The sequence below is a fragment of the Camarhynchus parvulus genome, chromosome Z, assembly GCF_901933205.1.
Source record: "Camarhynchus parvulus chromosome Z, STF_HiC, whole genome shotgun sequence".
Taxonomy (NCBI): Eukaryota; Metazoa; Chordata; class Aves; order Passeriformes; family Thraupidae; genus Camarhynchus; species Camarhynchus parvulus.
This window is the reverse complement of record NC_044601.1, coordinates 30280546-30301134: the sequence shown is the minus strand read 5'-3', so window position 1 is coordinate 30301134 and position 20589 is coordinate 30280546. Positions and strand designations below refer to the sequence as shown.

At 36.8% G+C, this 20589-nt stretch overlaps 1 protein-coding gene across 3 annotated transcripts in view; it reads right to left on the bottom strand.

Moving 5' to 3' along the window:
• HOOK3 (hook microtubule tethering protein 3) overlaps positions 1-20589 on the bottom strand; it is an 89365-nt gene that overhangs the window by 53550 nt on the left and 15226 nt on the right. For all 3 annotated transcript variants that reach the window (XM_030968506.1, XM_030968509.1, XM_030968508.1), the window contains exons 2-4: positions 20190-20275; positions 10540-10612; positions 2368-2418 (exon numbers count right to left, since the gene is read on the bottom strand). In XM_030968506.1, coding sequence (XP_030824366.1) covers positions 2368-2418; positions 10540-10612; positions 20190-20275 — 210 coding nt within the window. The remainder of the gene's footprint in view (positions 1-2367; positions 2419-10539; positions 10613-20189; positions 20276-20589) is intronic.

Below are 20589 nucleotides of genomic sequence, written 5' to 3'. Positions count from 1 at the left end.
GCAGTAGAAGGAACTAGACAATTCTGCTAAATTGCTCTTTACTGAACAGAGGGTTGAAAATATGAATATGAAATGTGGAATTAAACACATCATTGACACATTAATTGCAGATAAAAAGAAACTATAACTTCTTAAACAGGGTGCAATAAGGAAACAATGACTATATAGAGGGAATCAGTCATGCGTTTGCTGCATGCTCTTTTTTTGTGCAACACCCAAGAAAAACAGAAATCAGGTTAAGGCATTTATAAAAACATAGCATATAGGAGGAATACAAAAAATCAAGCTACTGTAAAGTTTAGTAGCGTTGGGTTTTGTTGAAGTGTTCTGGCTTCATTCTGATTATGTACAGTTTGTTTTGTGTTGTGGAATGGTAGGATTTTTAAGCAGTTTTCTCAAAGAATTAACTTCAACACTACTAAAAATCTCCACATACTTTAAAGGACACAGATTCACTCTTGTTGGAAAATACTTTAGGTCAAAAGAATTCTGTGAATACATCAAACACAATGGAAAATATTACCACCATACACAGACTGCATTAACAGAAAATACAATGTGTTTTGATTCTGGTATGCATTTATATATTGATCTGTAGTTCCTGAATTTCTTTCAAATGCAATGCTGGGTTGAAGTTAACAACACTACAGTGACTTCACAGTCACTGACAATAAAACTCCTGTTGAGGAAAGCTGAAAGGAAAAGGCAAATTGGTAGGTACTAGGAAGAAGCCAAGGATGTGAAGGTGAGAACAGAGTTTGAAATAAACAAGAGAAAAAAATTAATTTAAAGAAAAAGAACCAAAAAAAGTCCATCAAAAGCCCCGAAAGAAATATGAAAATGAAGGATAGAACCTATAATAACTATCTTGAGATTAAAAAGAGCATTTAACCCATTTTGAAAAGACAAAAGATTTATACATTTACAAAAAAATTAAAAGTTTTAGTTCCAGAGCAGCAGAGGTCTGCAGCAACATTAACTGAGCCAGAACAAAGCATGAAAGCTACAGTCAGTTACTCAGGCTTCTTGTTCTTCTATACTTTAACTGACAATAACAGCAAATGTAGCAGTTTGACTGATTGCTCTTCTGAATGCAATAAAAGTATCTGAATTTTTGAGGGTAAACAGTATTAGTATTATACACATTTTTCAAATGCTTTTAACTACATCAGGTAAAATGCATATACATATATTTTTGTTGTGGGGGAAGGAATAATATTGAGGAAAACATATGCAGAATTCATTAGTAGAATCCAGATTACCCCTACTATCAGCTCCAGCATTGCCTCAGCAGGAAAAATATCAACCTAAACCAAAATCCAGTGAGATTTATAAACATGCACTACCTTTACAGAAATTCATCAGCTTGAATCTGCTCAAAACTTGCCTAATAGTAAAGTTTTGATGCCAGACACTTAATCATACATACTAATCAACCAAAAAGAAGCTTGCATCACTTTGTCTTAGTAATATTTATTTTCCATAACAAAAACCTGTTCTGTTTCTTTTCAGTGTTCCCAGTCATGACCAGCTTGCTTAATAATCACGTTTCAACATTTATTTAAACATGGATACCTAATCATTTACTGAAGACAACCTCCTAAGACTAAATTTTTCTTTCTTTAAGTACTTAAATTTATTAACTTAAATTTATTTTCTTGAAGTACTTCAATTTATTAACAAATAACCTAATCTCTGTAGTATTTATGAGGAGACAGTATTTTGAAACAAGAAATGTCTAGAACATGCATATTATGGATTTTGTGCTGCCACCTGTACAGATCAATTTGTCTCAAATATCACTGAAAGCATATTTCAGCTGAAGATTCACCACTGAAAGAAAAAAATACTGTCTCCTCTGGAGTAATTAAGTGCTGAGTTTGCTCAAAACAAGAGAGAATGACAAAGACTGAGTCCAGTACCCCTGAATTAAAATATTTAATTTAAAATCTTAATGTGGGGAGAGGCTAGAAATGCTCTTCCTTCACTCTCCTCAAGAGAAAAATAAGGACAAGAGCAGACTTCAGTTGCAGAAGAGGAAGGAAAAAAACATGAGACTCAGGTACATTAAAGTACATAGGACACAAAGTCCATCATTAGAATATAGTCAGTAAAGCCATCTATTCTTCACATGAAAAAAATTTACATATCAGGCTTCACTGGTACTCCCAAGTATTCAATAAAGTAGGTGAGAAGGTTTAAAGAAGGCCAAGACTAGGGAACAGGCCATGAATCACTATATATGCCAAAAGGCTTGCAAGAAAACGTCAGAACCTAACCTGCAGAATACAATTTATCTTCCAGAAGTTAACTAAAATACATAATTCAAAAGGCAAGCAGATGAAGATTAGTTCAAATGGTTCTTACCTCATGGTTGTAATCCAGTATTCCTTTTAAAATTTTCTTCAGGTTGCTTACCTATTTGACAAGAAAGAGGAAATACAATAAATACAGGGAGTATTTTACAGAGAAATGATCATAAAGTGGGCAATCATGGAAGAATCACACAAAAGAAGGATATAATTACATCAATTTACACACAGTTAATTTAGAATCATGGAAGTTATGCAAGAGGCCTTTATTACCAGACTTCCAGATGTGATTACAAATCTTTATGAATTCACAGAACCCATTTAAATTTATGAAAAATATAACATTGTCTTGGATAGGCTTTATATCAGATCCTATGGCATGAATGTTTTTATATACTTGTTTATCTTAGGATTTTCTTTACATCCAGAAGCTGAAACATTATTTCCCTCCTTTCTTCTCTTGAAGTATCCTAGTAATCTACCTTCTGCAGAGATAAACCTCTTCTTTCAAACCAAAACCAGCTACTGCTCAATATCATCCTTTATTTTCAACCCATATAAGTTCAATTTGTTGTTTTTATCATTAATTATTCCCCTTAGCTCTTTTATTTTTGTTCTTGTCAGTCTCTGTCCCTCCTCCCAGTTTTTACAAATGAATGTCTGTCTTACAGTATCTGGCAAAATTTACGTTTCTCCAAGATGACTTCACTGCTATACAAAGGTAGTTTCTGTTCACTCGCATAACCAATGGCATCAGTTAAGTACCTCCTGCTCTATAGAATGTGTGTCACATTCCTCTAGAACTGTGTATTCCCCCCTTTAAAGCAAAAATCCATTTGCATCAAGTCTCTGGAAACAGTGTATTTAAAATTATAAAAATGCCCGTGGGTCTCACAGCTGAAATTCAGAGAAAAAAAAAAAGGAATCTTTGCTGAAAGTAACTGCTAGAGACTATCATAAATTACTGTTCAAGTATTTACGAAATTTAGATAATAGAAGCAGCACACAGTTTCCTGGGACAGAGAAGAGGCTGAGGGAGCTGGGGTTGTTTAGCTTGGAGAAAAGGAGGCTCAGGGGTGACCCTATCACTCTATACAACACCCTGAAAGGAGGCTGTAGCCAGGTGGGGGTCAGCCTCTTCTCCCAAGTAACAAGAGATGGGACAAGAGGAAAAGGCTTCAAGTTTTCCCAGGAAGTGTTTTTTGCCAGGAAGAGTATAAGGAAACATCTCTTTATCAGAAAGGGTTATCAAGCATTATAACAGGCTACCCAGGACATGACTGAGTCACCATCCTTGTGGTGTGCAGAGCTGTGTACATGTGGTACACAGGGATATTACTTATTGGTGGACTTGGCAGTTCATGGTTGGATTCTATGATCTTAAGGATCTTTACCAACCCCAATGATTTTATGACTGAAGTTTAAACAGAATCTGCAAAGACTAAAACTGATATAAACAGGATTCACAAAGTTCTCTCATTGACAGCAGCAGCCACAGCAGCAAACTGCGGAACTGCAATGAAGGGAGAGCAAAACCTCTCAAGTTTTAATTGCCTTTGAAGCCCACCACAAATTTTATATTCTTGACTGCATTCCAGAAATATCCAGTTAGGAGACTCTGTCCACTTACAGAAATTATTTACCTTTCAAACAACCTGATGGTTGTTAACAAATGCGATATTGAAATTCAGGGACAAACACAACACTTCAATATGGTCAACAAACAAAATGAGGTGATGAAAGTAAATTCCAGACTCAAAAAAGAAACAGGATACACACACTGGAAGATTTTTGCCAAGAAAACCAAAATGATAACAATCTGATTACCTGACTCCTATTAATCTACTCTCTTTTGGAAAGAAGTGCTGGAAGTTGATTCCTTATTAAGATACAGGAACATTCTGACTGTCTCCATAATCACTGAATTTTAAGTCATACAAAAAACAAAAATTCATTTGGACTTGAAAAGTGACACATCAAATACCCCGACAACCTAGAACAAGAACTGGACATGCTACATTACAGCATGTATATGAGAACATATATTGTCACTCCCAAAATGGCATAACAGGCAGTTTACACCTTCTACACCAAAGCACATACTTTTCCTGTACTATTACACACAACATGGCTCTGTAAGAGCTGCAACTATTTCCTAGGTGTCAGCAACCAAGAGCACCACTCAAAGGCAATGCACAATCATAACTAAGGTCTGCAACTGATTTAAGAATTTAAAGAAATTAAGAAATTTTACTTTTATATCAAATCATCACAAAGAATACTGCACTGATTAGAATATTATTTTCAAACTTGATTAACTAAAATCTTCTGGTTTATAATTTACCTGAGTCTGCTGCAGAAAGAGCCACGGAAACACAAGGGCCATGTTGCAGAATTTAAGTCCAGTTTATCGATGAGAACATTTGTGAGGAACCTTGAACTTGAACATAATCCCAAAAAAATGAGAAACCAAATGGAAACCTGTGAAATACTTTTTTCCCCCTCTCCTTGTAAGCATTTTTGAATTAAAATTCCTTAAACACAAAGAGCAACCTTCCTCTGTGTAACTTTTATAGTGCTTGGAGTTGAGATACTGAAACAAAGTCAATATTGATCAAAATTCATCATGAAAAAGAGCTTACAGGGCAGCATCCTTGAAACAAGAGAACAGCAAATAAACTGAAAAAGAAATCTTTGCCATCCTATTTCACCCCACTGTCAATCAACAGTACCAGGGTAGCTTGCTTTTAAGAATTAACTGTATCATCTTTGTATTTGGCACATAATCAGACAATTGAGGTTAAAGCAGCTTCTTTATAGACTTCTTTTAAGACTAAGACTGACTTAAACTTAACCATGATCTTCAGTATTACTCAGACAGCTCTCAATTTTTTCCTAACTTGCTGGCAGTCAATAAACTTAGATGGTTTTACTGCCCCTGACAGAGACAGGATCATCATAGGGAAACTACCACTAATATTTTGTACTTTGAAATTGAACAGTAGTTCCAGCAACATTTCTGACGTCAAAGCATACAAAACTAAGACCTCAAGGAGCTAAATGAAAACCAACAACAGCCTAAGAAAGTGTTAAAGACAACCAATTAGATCAGAATTCTAAGTCACACAGGTGACAGTTGTTCAGAATTACTTTCCACTTTCCTAAGCACATAGGAAAACCTAACTGTAGTTAAAAACAACCATTAAATTACATAATGCCAGACCACAACAGGCAGAATTGTCAATGCAGATTATGACTATAAAGTATTAAACCATTGTTCAGATGTCAGTCCATGACCACATGGGAAGCCTATTTCCTTGCATCAGCAACCTGAGTTCTTGCTTTTCCATAAAAATATACATGCTAGCCTCCCAACACCTTTAACATTCATTTCCTGCAGCCATACTTCTGCTGGAAAAGATGTGAAGTTTACTGGGGTAAAAAAAGTGGCAACTATGCTTTATTTCACCTAGAAATTTGTTGCTTTGTTTCACCTCAGAAATCTGTTGCATCTAATTCACAATAGATGGATCAATAAGTATTTCTAGACAAACGTCTATCCATTTTCCATCTCTTTACCATCTGAGAATATTGATGAAACCTCAATATTCTCAGTCCTTTGAACACCTAAGTTTCACTAATACCCACACCAGAGCTGTGTGAGTGTTCCCTATGTTAAAATATCATTACCCTCCCTGCTAACAGCCAGCTTGGCTTAGTATAGCACCACATGTGCTCAGTATGACACTGACCCTTACAGTATTAACAGTAACTTGATAAACTGATTGGAATGAAAGCAGAGATCATGTGATCTGCCAACACCATAAGACTTAATGGTTGCTTGGTTTTTCGCCTGTTTTTCTTTTATTCTCACTTGCCATATAAAATCTTTATTAATTACAACTTGCTTACTGTTTCTAATCTCAGGTTTGTAAGTGCAGTCTGTCTAGATTTCTCTATTTACTAACATAGTTGAGTAACAAAGGGAAAGGCCAATGACGTGGGCAATAGAAAATGCCCTTAAGCTTGTGATTGTTGACAAAAAGAGAGCATGGGTTATCTAACTTACTGGTTTTTCTCCAACATTATGGCAGCCAGCCTCCACTTTTGCATTACCCTTGTATCACATGTATGACTGAAACCCTGTTTGTGCCGGAGGCTCTGTGTAAATTGACTTTTCTTTTTTTAATTTCAAATCTTGAATAACCTCTGGAAATGCTGCTAGCACACACTTTCAAGTGGTGTGGGAATTCTTAACCAATAAGCTTTGGATATCTCATTATGGTACAATTTTATCCCTTTGCAGTTAACAGGTGGGGTGGGAGGTAGGTGGGTGGGCAGGGGCATGTGGGGGTGTATGTGCGCACACCAAGAAGGAGAGGGAGCACCTGCATTCACTGTTTGTACCACTCTCACAGGCTTATGCTTTCTGATTTAAACTGCATTTTGCAGCAATGTCTCTCATCACTGATTAGAGGTGGAACCCAGAGAAAGACTAGATAGTGAAGGTTCACAAGACTAACACAGCTTGCTACTATAAACACTAATAAAACTGTACTTCAAATTGATGCTGTCTGAATGCCAAAATGAAAAGTTCAGAAGAAAATCAAGCTGAACAATGTGTTTCCTTTCCTTCTTAAGCTTTCCACACTGAATGAAAAAGGATAGGAGGGAAAGGGGGACTTTTATGCCATCCCTCAAAGAGCCAACAGTTTATTCTGTAATTGCCCAAAACTGATGTACATGAATAAATCAGTAATTTTTTTCTTGATTAGGGAATTCTATCCCTGAAAAATTTTGGCAAATTATTTTCTAAGCTGCTTTTCATTTTCAGTATAGGTCTTAAGTTCAAGATGGCATCTTCTTCAGCCATGAAATACTATGTTGCACACAATTTAAATCTGGACTACACAGAAGCGTTCATTGTACATGAGGAAAGAGTTAATGGCTTTGCTTTTTTATTTTTGTAAACCAGCATAAAATTGCAAAGGCAGCAGTGAAAAGTCTTTTTGTTGCCTAAGGGAAAACACAAACATGTACATTGATATATGCTATGAGCATGAAATTTTAACCCTGAAGAAATAACAACATTTCTCTATTAAATACAGTAGACAAAGATATGGTTAGCTCCAAGAACCATAATGCTGACTGAATGGTTTCTATTTTGCAAGCTCCCCAAGTTTTAGCATTTCCCTTTTTCTCTCCTGCACATTGCTCAATTTCTCAAGTCTGGCAACTTGCCCTGTAAGCAAGAGCTTAAAAACATCCCTGTGAGGTTTTTTCAAATGGTATAGCAACAGCAAAAACATTGCAGTTATCAGAAAGCAAAATGCTAAAAAAACCAAACTAACCAAACCTGTGCATCTCCCTCCCGCTCCCCCCCAAAAAAACTCAGCCTTATGTTCTTGTTTCTTCTCCAAAGAGGACGACACACAATTCAAAATTAACAATCACATCACTCATTACCTTCTCCCTTGTTCTCAGGTAACAAGTGACAGGACGAGAAGAAACTGTCTCAAGTGGCATCAGATAAGTTTTAGGTTAAATATTAGGTAAAAGATTTTCAGGGAAAGTGTTGTAGAACATTGGAACAGACTGCCTAGCAAAATAATAGAGTCATCGCCCATGCAAGTGTTAAAAAAATGTGCAGATATGGCACTTGGTGACATAATGGGTTGCAGTGAACACAGTGGTGGTGCTAGGTTGACAGCTGGACTCAATCCTAAAGGTGTTTCCCAAACTTAACAACTCTATGATTCTATTATTTTCTGAGTACTTCCATGAACAGTGGTTAGGGGGGCTGTACAAGACCTACACTAATCTCCACCAGCCCCCACTGTTTCACAAAACTCCATACACTTCGCATTTATATTGTCTTTCTGTATTTCCACTGCTAGACCAGTTCCTTTACGTGGTTCACGATAGCAAGAGTTTGTACAAGTGGTGACTGTTACATCAGATGTTTCTGACGGCATCAGAGACAAAGAGCGACCATGTTTAGCAACAAGAAAATAATGTAGCTCATTACCACAACACATGAGACAATCCATCATGCAACTATGATGCCCACATCTTAAATCCAGTAACGAATTTATTTCTAAAAGGAGGTTGTAGTGAAGTGGGGGTCAGTCTCTTCTCCCAGTAAGCAAGTGACAGGACAAGAGGAAATAGCCTCAAGTTGCACCACGGGAAGTTGAAATTGGGTATTATGAAATACTTCTTCACCAAAGGCATTGTCAAGCATTGGAAAAGGCTGCCCAGGGAAGCAGCTGAGTTACTATCCCAGAAGGCATTTAAAAGAAGTGTAAATGTGGAGCTTAGCACATGGTTTAGTGTGGACCTGGTAGAGTTAACTTGATCTTAAGTCTTTTCCAAGCTGAACAATTCTATTAGTAGAAATGCACAGAGTGAAGTGTTCCTACAAGCCAGACTTTAAATGAAGGACTGGATGGCAGACATTTGGAAAACTAGACTACCAATAATGTTTACTCACATAAAAAGAACAGCCGGCAAGGTATAAGATTACTTCCAGATTAAAAAACAAGAGTTAAAGTATCACACATGTGACTTTTTGAATCTTCATGAAAAGGGAAGTGGTCTATAAAAATATATACAAAAAGCTGAATTATACATATTTCTTAAAGAAAACACAACAAAAAAATCAGTCTTTAGTTCTTTACGTGGACACTTGAAAAACAAGATGGAATGACACCAGCAAGAAACTGAAATTTGACCTGATGCTTTGCCAACCTAAGTCACATAAGGAAGTTACTAGATTGCTCAGCTGTTTTTTTCTCTTTTTCACACCTGCTAAGCTTTTACATCTGCCAAATTAGTACAAGACATAAAAATAAAATTTATTCCTCAAACTCCATATGATAGTTATAGAAGCTGCTGCTCCACACTCAATCAGCTGAAATGCTACTATAACCAACAGTTCTCAGTTTGTTATCCTCCACATTTAACAGCCAAGATTTCAATATTCCTCAGGGAAAAAACCCAAAAAATATTTTACAGAAAAGTAAGACCTTGTATCCAGCTGTTTGCTTGCAATTCCATACAATTCTTTGAGAAGTTAATTTATATCAAGTGCTCTACATTCAGCAGATGCCAAAGGAGTCCTAAATGTCTTTTAGGGGTGATGTCTCTTATTCAGCAGTCACTCAATATATCCTCATCAATGTACCCTCACTTTTTGCTGGCAGCCCTAGTAGACAAAACATTCTAAAACATTCCAGACTTCACACAGCTGGTCAGACAGCAGAAACTATGCTGATACATGTTTCCTGGCCAAGTCAAAACATAAACAGCAGTGGTGTGCTCCATCTTTGTCTCAGGCAGCATTGTGTCTCTGAGTGTCCCTGCAATTCAGAAAGTGATGTAGAGAAGCCTGTAAGTACTAGAGCATTTCACAGTTTTAGTCCTTCTCCAGATGCTCAGAATGAGTTTTGGTGGCTGGAACAAAATGGTTTTACAGGAAACAAGAACTAACAGTAAATTCTTAACTATTTTTCTTCCCCCAGATTAGTCAGGCTGAAAATGGAAATTTAAAAAAGCACATAGATTATTCGCTGAAGAAAACTAGTCAAAAACTACACTAACATCTGCATGTGAGACTGTGCTCTTCACATTTTAAAGCAAAATATTCTTCATTCATAGTTCTTGTAAATTCTGTTTCCTTCAGGTCTGCAGAGAAGTGCTAGAATGCCAAGTGATACAAACAACCCAGCAGACAGTGATTAAAAATCATGCTGAGTAGAAACACAGAAAAAACATGACTTCCTCCCTTAAAACTCAGTAGCTCTGCAGAGCTGACAAAGTAAAAGGAAGCAACATGTTGCCATTTTTCTTTAAATATATTGCTTATTATGTTCCTCTTTTTATGTAGTTGCTTCTCAAAAAGGCTGCTTTTTTAAAAGCTGCTTTCACACTGTACATTAAAAAAATCTCTCATTCAATGTTTGAAAAAGAGGTAATTAATGTATAACATTTACTTTAATATTTTCCTTTTAAATCATTAAAACCTGTTCACAAATTCAAAACGTTTTTGCTAAAACTGAGCAGGACAATACAACATTAAAAAAAGTAAGTGTAATTAAAATGGTCTAAAATTCAAAATGCTATCTATAAAGCAAGATCTTAATCCAGAAATGTGCGAATATTTAGACACAGTATTGTATAAAGTACTGAAATACAGACTCACAGACAAGCAAAGTAAGTCAAATACCTTTAGCCTCCAATTATCTCCCACTTCTGTTTTGATTCTGTTCAGCCAGTTTTCATCAAAATAAGCTGGATCTCTGAAAAATAAAAAGTGCATTTATTAAAAACACATTACAGAAATTTTGAGTACACATTCATCATTAAGCTCCCATCCCAGGTTTGAGTTAATTTAAATGACTACCTCTTGCATCTGACACATGGCCTGAATATAGTAGCTCAGAATCCTGTTACTACTCACTTTTCTAAGAACTTTCACCCTGTTGACAGCACAGGTTCATCTGTGTGCCATGAGCAGCTTATGCTTTTGAGGAAGCATCTTTGTATTTTGAATGCATTTTGCCAGTTTTCCCTCCCTAAGTCCTACCTCTTCTCCTCTGGTGTTGCAGCAATATTTACTTGCATTTCTTAAAATTGTTAAAAATTATTACTTTTCCACACATTATGGATCCCTACCATTGCACACTGCTTACAACTATTCAGCTTCTAAAATAAAAGCCTGAAACTGAACAATACACATGCTGTCTTGATAGAGTGAGAAGAGCTAGGAAGCATCACTGAAGTTTTTATGCCTAAGAACATACTTCACTATTTCATCTACCAAACACTATCAGTTTTTTAAATCCTCTTTTCACAGTAACCCTACACAAATCTTTTTGTGAACACCCTTCTTCAGAAGCTTTTCTATTCTCTGCACTTTTGAAAAGGCAATCAAGAAAAAGAACAGAGAACTATTTCTATGCCTAACTTCTTCCTATTCATTTTTCTCAAAGCATCTTCCATAAGCTGCTTCTTCAAGACACCTCCTGAGAATCTCTCTCCTGCTACTAAACTCAAAGATAATCTAAAAGGCTAACATTTTCTACTGCTCAATTCAAATTTTCCCTTTATCACAGAGAATTTTGAAAATGCTATAATCAGAATTAAGGAGAAATAATGTACTATATATAACTGGTCTTAAAGGAGTAGGAAAACCTAAGGAAAGGTTTCTATATCATCCAACATATGAAGTCAATACAGCCAGAATGAAAAAAACACCTTTCTATTGTTAGCAAAATGCTCTTAAGAGTTTGTGTTACAGTTTCAGGTGAAGTACTCTATTTTCTGAACTGCTGCAATTGCCACTGATTACTATTAGAGTTACCGCTGCACTTTCTACACATAGAAGGGTTCTGGACTGAGATCTTTTTTCAAGAGCAAGGCGCCATGAGATCTTTTGGCAAAATTTCAAGAGAACTCTGAATATGCCTGGAGAGACAAATAACATCCATATCATATATACTGTAAACCAGCAATTACATCAGAACTTTTATTAGAGCACAGACTTTGCAGCCACACTTTGCATCTGAGGCACAGTACATGCTGTGTTCCATCTTCTCCACAGTGTCTTCAGAATGCATCAAGGTCTGCAAGCTGTACTGCAACTACAATACACAGCAATGGAGGAAGATCACAAATAGCAATGTTTCTCTACTGACACATTTTCATTGCTATTTTTTCACACTTTGTTACAGACTCTGGAGAAGATTACAGTATATTTCATTTCCTTGTCATGGCACTTGCAAACATATATCTGGAAGAACAGTTTTAATTACTAGTTAAGTTGATGACTCTAAATTACTTCCATTCAAAAACAGTACAGTTCTAGCACACATGACAGAATCTTAAATTACAAAATAGAAAAAATAATGTCTTATCCAGACTATCACTGGTTTTGAAATATATGTTTTCAAGTAGCTTTCAAATGGCCTCCCTGTCACAAGACAAGTAAACTTAAGAATGACATTGATTCAAGTACATGTAAGATCTCTGACACATGAAAAAAGTTTACATTCAGCTTTTACATGAAACAAATAGCTCTCCTCACAAAAAGCCTTAATTAAAAAGCATTCATTTGCCTAATTTCCACTCAATCGCAACAAAATCATCTGGACACTAATGAAAAGAATGACAGTTCAAATCCTTTTCAGGTGTGGGATTCAAAAAATACCCTAATGACTGTCAAAAGGGTCTTCTGGGAATTGCTGATACACAAATAAGTGAGCTTAACAAGAGACTCACAATTATAAAGTATTTATGCAGCTGAGAGATAAAGCAGGTATGACCTGCGCTTCCTCATCAGAAAAAACCAACAGGGCCTCCTTAAGGAATCTTATAATTGTAAGGGTTGCACTTGGCCACTAACATCTTTAGCTGCTTCAAGGCTGTAGTGCCATAAATATATCAATCCTTGACATACCATTTTCATGGTTCTAGAAAACAACATGAGCAGACATAAACAACATCTCATAAGCAAAATTATATTTGGACTGACTGGGTAGCTGATATTGCACATGCAGTTTTCAACAATAACAGCACCAAGTAAGGGAATCAGCTGAGGAATGCTAACAAGACTTCAGAGTTAGGTCCATCTTACTTCACTCTGAAAGCCTGAAATTCAGCAGAAACTAGGCAGCTTTTCTCAGCTACTACTGTAATAAAAGGAACACAGGGACCAGCAACTGTCTTTTACAGTTCTGATGAAAATCACAGGCTACCTAAACCCTGATATACGTCACCAGACATACTGAAGGAAGGTCCCTGATAAATACATCTAAACTCAGTGTGGTAGTCCTCTTCCACAGATCCATTTGTTTTTTCATTTGTATGTATACAAACCTCATGGAAGCATCCAAGGGTCCAGCAGCTGATAAGCAATCCAGTTGATATCAGTATCATGTAACAATGGTCAAAGTAGCACCAACAGTTCATTTTAGAGAAGCTTCATACAGGTTACACATTAATTAATAGGACACTGCAAAAACACTTTGCCAGGAACACAATAAGCAGAAAAGCAAAAGGTTGGGTACCAACGCCAATCAAATGTAGAATGATCATCCTTTCCTCAACCTCATAACCATTTAAAATTTTCTTTCTCTTGAAAAGTCTCATTGAAGTTCATTACTAGTACCAACCACAATGGTCTCTATATAACAAACTATCGGAAATCAAATCTGAAATAACAACTTTTCCACAGTAACTTCTAAACATACTTTTAAAAAGGGGCTTCCAGATGTTAGATCATTCACAGTCCTTGCTGCAAAAAAAGTCTCCTTTCGCTATATTTCTGGGAACCATGATTCAATCAAATTCAGGTCATCTTAGGCCATTTCATTTGGAAGCAACAGCATTCTTCTTACAGTGTTTGAAAAAGCACCACCTAAGCAAATATAAAAATGCGTAGCTGAGAAGTGAGTAGCTCTACTATCAGAAAATTAACTGGAGCATCTTCATTGCCATGAGACGACTAAGTTCCTGAGCCTAGACCCAAACTGGCTAACTTTCTAGATTAGAAAGGTATTTGTGTATCAGTTGATTGCTGCCTACTATCTCAGCAGTACTGCAGGTAACTGGGACTATTCTTCAGAGCAGAAAATACTTATGCTGTTGCAAATGCTCTATCACTTCATGTGATGTTTTCAGCAGTGCTCATTTATACCATCTCCATCTTATTTTGTATGCAAATTTTCCTTTATTTAAGCAATCATCTCTCTCCATCACAGATGCCAAGAGACAGAAATACTCTTCTAAAGAAAACCAACCCACAGAGCATGTAGTATAACTCATGATTATTACTCATTATAACAGTGGTACAGTAAGCTGCATCAAAAAATGTGTTTACAAAAAATTTCCCTCCCCCAGTGATATACAAAAGCATGGCTTTTGTGTTTTGCATATGTCAAAATACATACAGCGTGTTGCAATGTATAATAGAACAAATGAATAATTCATTGAGAGGGGTGCGATGCACAGATGACAGAAGAAAATATATACAATTTCTTACATTTACCAAGGCCAGTATGACAGAGGAAGAAAGAATCAAAACAAGAGGGACACCTGGCATTAAACAGTCTCCAGAGTGGGATGAAAGGAAAATTTTAAAACAGGAAATCCTGCTATTATAGGGATATCAGTGGACAGTGAAAACATAAGTAAAATCATTGCAAGCTACACACAAAAAAAAAAGTACGTGATTCAGAAGCAAGCTATGGCACTCGTACCAGCACAAGCTACACACCTTTAGGCCAACAGTCTACTCATAAAAAGATCAAACATTTTCTTTTACTTCCACTCTTTACTCCTGCAGCACAACATTCTTCAAAATAATCATCAACACTGAAAAGTGTACAGGCATTTCTTCTTACTGTATTTCACATCAATGCTAGTCAAAGGGATTACCACATCTCAATAGAAACAATGAATCTTACAGAATAATACACAAAAGTTAAACTAAAACACAGGCTGAGTTTCTTCCTCCAAGATAATACAGTTAGCACTAGAGAATTACATTCAATGGTATTTTAAGCTGAAATTCAAAGATAAAGTTTTAATGATATGAAGGAAGAAATGTCCTTCAGGAATTTAACAACACCTGTTTTTTAACAGCAGAGACTGCAAGCAAAATTTTCATGCTTGTTTACATGGAACATATTTCTGGTATTTGCTATCAGACACTACATTAATAGCAAAAAGCTTCTGAAGGTGTCAGTAATTTCCTCTGTAACCTTTTCTTCTCACAGCTTATTCCAGCAGTTTTGTTAAAGAAAATTCTGCTGCATTTGTTGTGATGTCTGGCACTTACCTACAAATGGGCTGCTACTGTGAGTGTAAAAAATATTGAGGATGATGTATGAAAAATTAAGAACCATAGAAGAAACTGTCAGCCCCCTCCACTTGGTACAAGGCACAGCTGGCTTTTATCAGCTGATGAGCAAGCAATGTTCTTCCTCCTTCCTCTTTTCTTCCTTTTTCTGACTAAATCCTACAGCTCTGTTTTGCGCAAATTTTATGTATGTCTAAAACAACTAATTCCCTCAGCCAGGGATCTCTCAAAAACTGCTCCTCATCATGACCTACTATCTCCCACCCTCATAAGTACCAGTGGACTTTTCCTAAGAAGCCAGATGTAAGGAAAAAAATAGAAATAATAGAATTCACTATTAAACCTTTTCATTTTTTGGAAGAAATGCTATCCTCACTCCCCTATCTGGAAATATATCCAGAACACTGGTCCACTCCAACACCTTTAAATTTTCATCAATGCTCTTCTTTACTGGATATATTAATTTGCTCTTTAATATTTTTAAACATTAATTAATTTACTACAGTAAAATCCTGATTCACACAAAGTTGCCAGAACTTTCCCCTCCCTACCTTTACCTAATCAGGTAAAGACTCAAAGAACACACACTTAAAAAGAACCTTAAACAGGAAGCACCTAGACCAAGAAACACCTGTTTTTCCTTTTTCCTTGGAAAATTACAAAAATAGTAGTTTATCCTTCTCAATAGAATAAGAGTAATGGCATTTAAGTTGTGTCTGCAGTCTAAACAACACATTTTTCCTCTGAAGATTAACTTTTGGAGAGATTTCATGTCAAAGACAACGATTCAGGTTTTCACTGCAAATGATATGTCTGCAGTGACCTGATGCTTTCAGGCTTGCTCCTTGCTATTTAACATTGCTGCATGACTTTTCCAAATAACCTTAAGCATGCAGCTGTCTCCCTGCCAAAAATTGTATTCTACATGACTATCTTTCTTGGGGCAGAGGGGGAACCCGTGTTGCTAATACGAAAAGAAAAAGGCAAAAGAGCCTGCTCTAGACTTGCTTCACATTGTTGAACACGCCCTAATTCCCAGTGAAGTAGTCTTCCTGTTGTCTTTGTTCAAAGGAACAATAGGAAGATTTCACTGCTAGTGTTGAATTTGGTTTTGTTTTCAAGAAAGAATATTTAAAACGGCTTTGTCAACATGCTCCTCACCAGTTTTCTAGTCAGCTACACAAATGCTGATCCCTGTATTTGACCTATATTCCAATATCATGTCCAGGGAAAGAGAAAATATTTGGTTATTCTACAATCCCTGGTTTCTACTTCAAAAATCAATTAGACTAATCTTCTGTTACACCTCTTATCTTATACTACTTACCGTCTGTTAATTCTGTTTAAAAAAAAACAACAAAAAAGCAGTATTTTCTCTCAAAGATTGTTCGTGTTATCGTTACTGTTGTACAATCCAAGATCAGATTGCTGCTGCTCTTCAAAGTTTATCTCAACAGGAATGCAGTCAAGATTTAGCAATACTGTTGCTAAATTTCAGGATGAGAATATGTCTGTTCGTTACGTAAGTATGCAAAATGTTAAATCTGAAGCACAACTACCATAAAGTAAGATAGCTGAATACTAATTTTGGCATGTTCAAATTATTATATAGGACATAAAGAAAGAATTATAAATTGTCTAGGGGATCTTTACATATTTTAAAATCATGCTACAGAAATGCAATATTTGTACTGTATGTTTATTTTTAAAGTTCAGTTCATCAGCTGAAAACAGTATCTCAGAACCACATGCTAAAAAGTCCTGCTTTGAAATATTTGACTACATTGAGATTTCCCTTTCCCCCTTTTTCGTTCTTCCTGTGAACTGGCAGTTCCTTCTCTCACTAGGAGGAAGGCTCCTGCTCCTGAGAATCTGCAACTAAAGAAGATACTCAGTCCCCTCATAGCAGTTACAGCCCTAGGAGCTCTGTCAAACAAATCAGCTGTTTTCAGTAAACACAGCAGCACAAGAGGGAAGTGTGACGGTTTTCACAAGGGGTCTTGGGTGAAGGAAGAGACGAGAAGGTTGACTCCATTATCAGAAGGCTTGATTTATTATTTCATGATATATACATATACTATAACTATACTAAAAAGAAAAAGAAAGGAGAGTTTCCAGAAGCTGCTAAGCTACCTAAGAATAGAAAAGTAAAGAATGATAACAAACCCCGCTCGCTCGGACTGTGTCCGAGAGAGCTCTCAGTTCTGGATCTGCCATTATTTCTAAACATCCAAGATGGGCCAATCCAGACTGACCTGTTGCATTCCACAGCAGCAGATAACCTATTGTTTATGCCTATCTCTGAGGCCACACATTCTCAGAAGGAAAAATCCTAAGGAAAGAACTTTTCACAAAGAGAATGTCTGTGACAAGGGAAGTGCTAAACACTCGAACAGGATGGAGGACCCTCATCTTCTGACTGACTTCAAAAAAGGCTGTTGCTTGCTCAGGGTTTGAATTCCAGGCATTGTCGAAAGACTGCTGAAACCTGTCCAGCCCTCACAGTATTATTTCTTCAGCTCTTACACCTGGGTACGAGTTGTACAGCAAGGGAAACCTGCAAAGTACCAAATGTGATCATGCAGCTTTGGGAGGTATGGTCAAGGCTCAAGTGGTGCTCTCCCCTGTTGCATCAGTTAGTGAGGAGGAGGTTTGAGCAGCAGACAAACCCTGCAGGTCAACAACCAGCTGTGATATAGTGTTGGCTAAAACTAAATTTTTAGTTTTGATAACCATTAAACCCTTTACAAAATAAGGACTGCTTGGAAGAGATGGGATCCACCAGGCTATGGTGGACAGATGGATCTTCACAAACAGGCTGGCCAAGATGGTAAGAACAGTTTTATACCAAAAAAAAAAGCGAACATTAAGTTACAAAGTAGTGAACTCTGCTGAAGAACCAGGGGTGAGGAATGATATGAACAAAAGACACCTCATAGTCAACAAAACATGTATCGGTAAAGTGGGATCACCTCAAGCATATGCACATAAATATACAAAGGTCTAAAGAAGAACACTCTGGCGAAAGCTTCATTCTTGGGAATCAGAAATATTGGATGTGGTGGTGTTCACAGGGGTCCCAGGAAGAGGGAAGAGACGAGGATCTGACTCCATGTTTCAGAAGGCTTGATTTATTATTTTATGATATATATTATATTAAAACAATACTAAAAGAATAGAAGGAAGGATTTCATCAGAAGGCTAGCAAACAAAGCAGAGACTGGAATGATAACAAAATCCTGTGTCTGACCAGAGAGTCCAATACAGCTGGACTGTGACTGGCCATTAATTAGAAATAACCACATGAGACCAATCAAAAATCCACCTGTTGCATTCCACAGCAGCAGATAATTATTGTTTACATTTTGTTCCTGAGGCCTCTCAACTTCTCAGGAGAAAAATCCTAGCAAAGGGTTTTTCAAAAAACATCATGGCTATAACTGGATGCATATGTGGAGTGCTTGTGCATTAATGCTGGCAGCACGGAGAACAAATAGGAAGAAACAGAGTTCTAAATGTAGTTGCAAGGTCACAGACCCACCGGGATCATGAAGTCATGGTAGGATAGCTCACATGCCAAAGCTGCTGACATGAACATATACAGGCTCCTTGGGAAGAACAAGCTAAGAAGGCAGCGACAGAAAGATGCCCTTTCTGCAACAGACCAGAGGGAATGCATGAGCTCTGCCTTAGCACGGATTTGAGCCAGCTGAGAGATTACTAGTCAGAATGACTAAGCAGATCAACATGAGTGACACTGCTATAGATTCCTGCGATAGACTGCCTGATCAGGATGACATCTTCATAGAAGAACTGATGAAGCATTACAGGGGTAACTGGATAGCAAGGTGGGCTGAAAAATGGCTGAAATGCTAGGCTCAAAGGTTTCAGAAGCATGAAATCCAGCTGGACTAACTAGCAGCATATCAAAGGGGTCAATAGTATTAAATGTCTTTAGTAGGGACCTAGATGATGGGACAGAGAGCAATTTTTCATATAATATAAAAATGGAAGGCATGTTTGACACACCTGATAGTTGCATTGCCATTTAGGAGAAATTTGACAAGCTGGAAAAACAAGCTGAGAGTAACCTTACACATTTCAGGAAACTTAAATGCAAACAAACCCTATTCACCAGTATATAGGGAGGGTAAGCTGGTTGGAAAACAGCTTTGCAGACAAGAAACCAAGCAGAAACCAAGTGGAACACACTCCAGCAATGTGTCCTTGCAGCAGAGAAGGCAAAACAAAACCTGGGCTGTGTTGGGAAGACCGCTGCCAGCAGGCCAAGGGAGGTACTGCTCAGATCTGTTAAAACTGTATCTGAGCTGCTGCATCCAGGCCTCCCCAGTAAGAGAGACACCTGGACACACACGGAAGTTCAGCAAAGGGCAATTAAGATGATTAACAGACTGCAGTTTCTGTCAAGTGAGGTGAAACTGAGTGAGCTGTGTTTGTTTAGCCTCAAGAAGAAAAGGCTCAGTAAGATCTTATCAATCCTGTGTATAAATAACCCAATGGCTTCTTCTTTATACCCTCACATAATCTCAGTGGTGTCTGGTGAACAGACAAGGGGTAGTGGAAACAAACTGAAAAGTACTTCCAACTGCAAAAAACTAAACTGACAGTTCCATTCAGTTAATCATTGAAGCTTTATTACATTAAACTACTTCTAACATTACTGACTATAGTTTCAAACAACAACCAGGGCCAATTACCTTACCTTGCACTGATTTCAATTTTAAGTGTGAATCTGTATGTCTAGTTTTAATTCAGGTTACTTCCCAGTAAGTTCACACTTGAACGAACTCTTCTCTAAAACAACTGTTTTTTTTTTTTCATTTAAGATAGTTTTCTGTAAACTACAGAGGAAAAAATCAGTCATGTTCCACTTTAAAGTACCATTTAAGCCACATCCTTAGGGAATACCAGACAAGGTAAAACATATGTAAATACACAAAAATGTACAGATAAAAAACCTCTGTATTTAATTCATTAAGTAAACAATTACTTACATTTTTTGAAGAACCTGGGCCATCACAACCCCACTCGTTAAATCTTCCACAGTCTGGCATGGTGCCTCAACATTAAATGTTTGGATCTATGTGAGAAAGGAAAAAGTTATCCTTATTTCCTTCAATGTAAAGGAATTTTCAAAGGTTTGAAAAAAAAATACTACCAAATAGCAAAAATAATAAACTCTACATATTTAGCATACATGTTTGGTTTAAAAAGCTTTAGATTTAATAGTCAAAGACACAAACATCTTGTTTTCTTATCCTCGTTTTCTCAATAAACTGCTACAAAAACCAGTATTACATTATCCAAAAGGCAAACTTTCTACTGCATTTTCTACTTATTGAAAGTCATCAGTGCATTCAAGTACTTCCATATAATCTTGTGTATATATTCAAG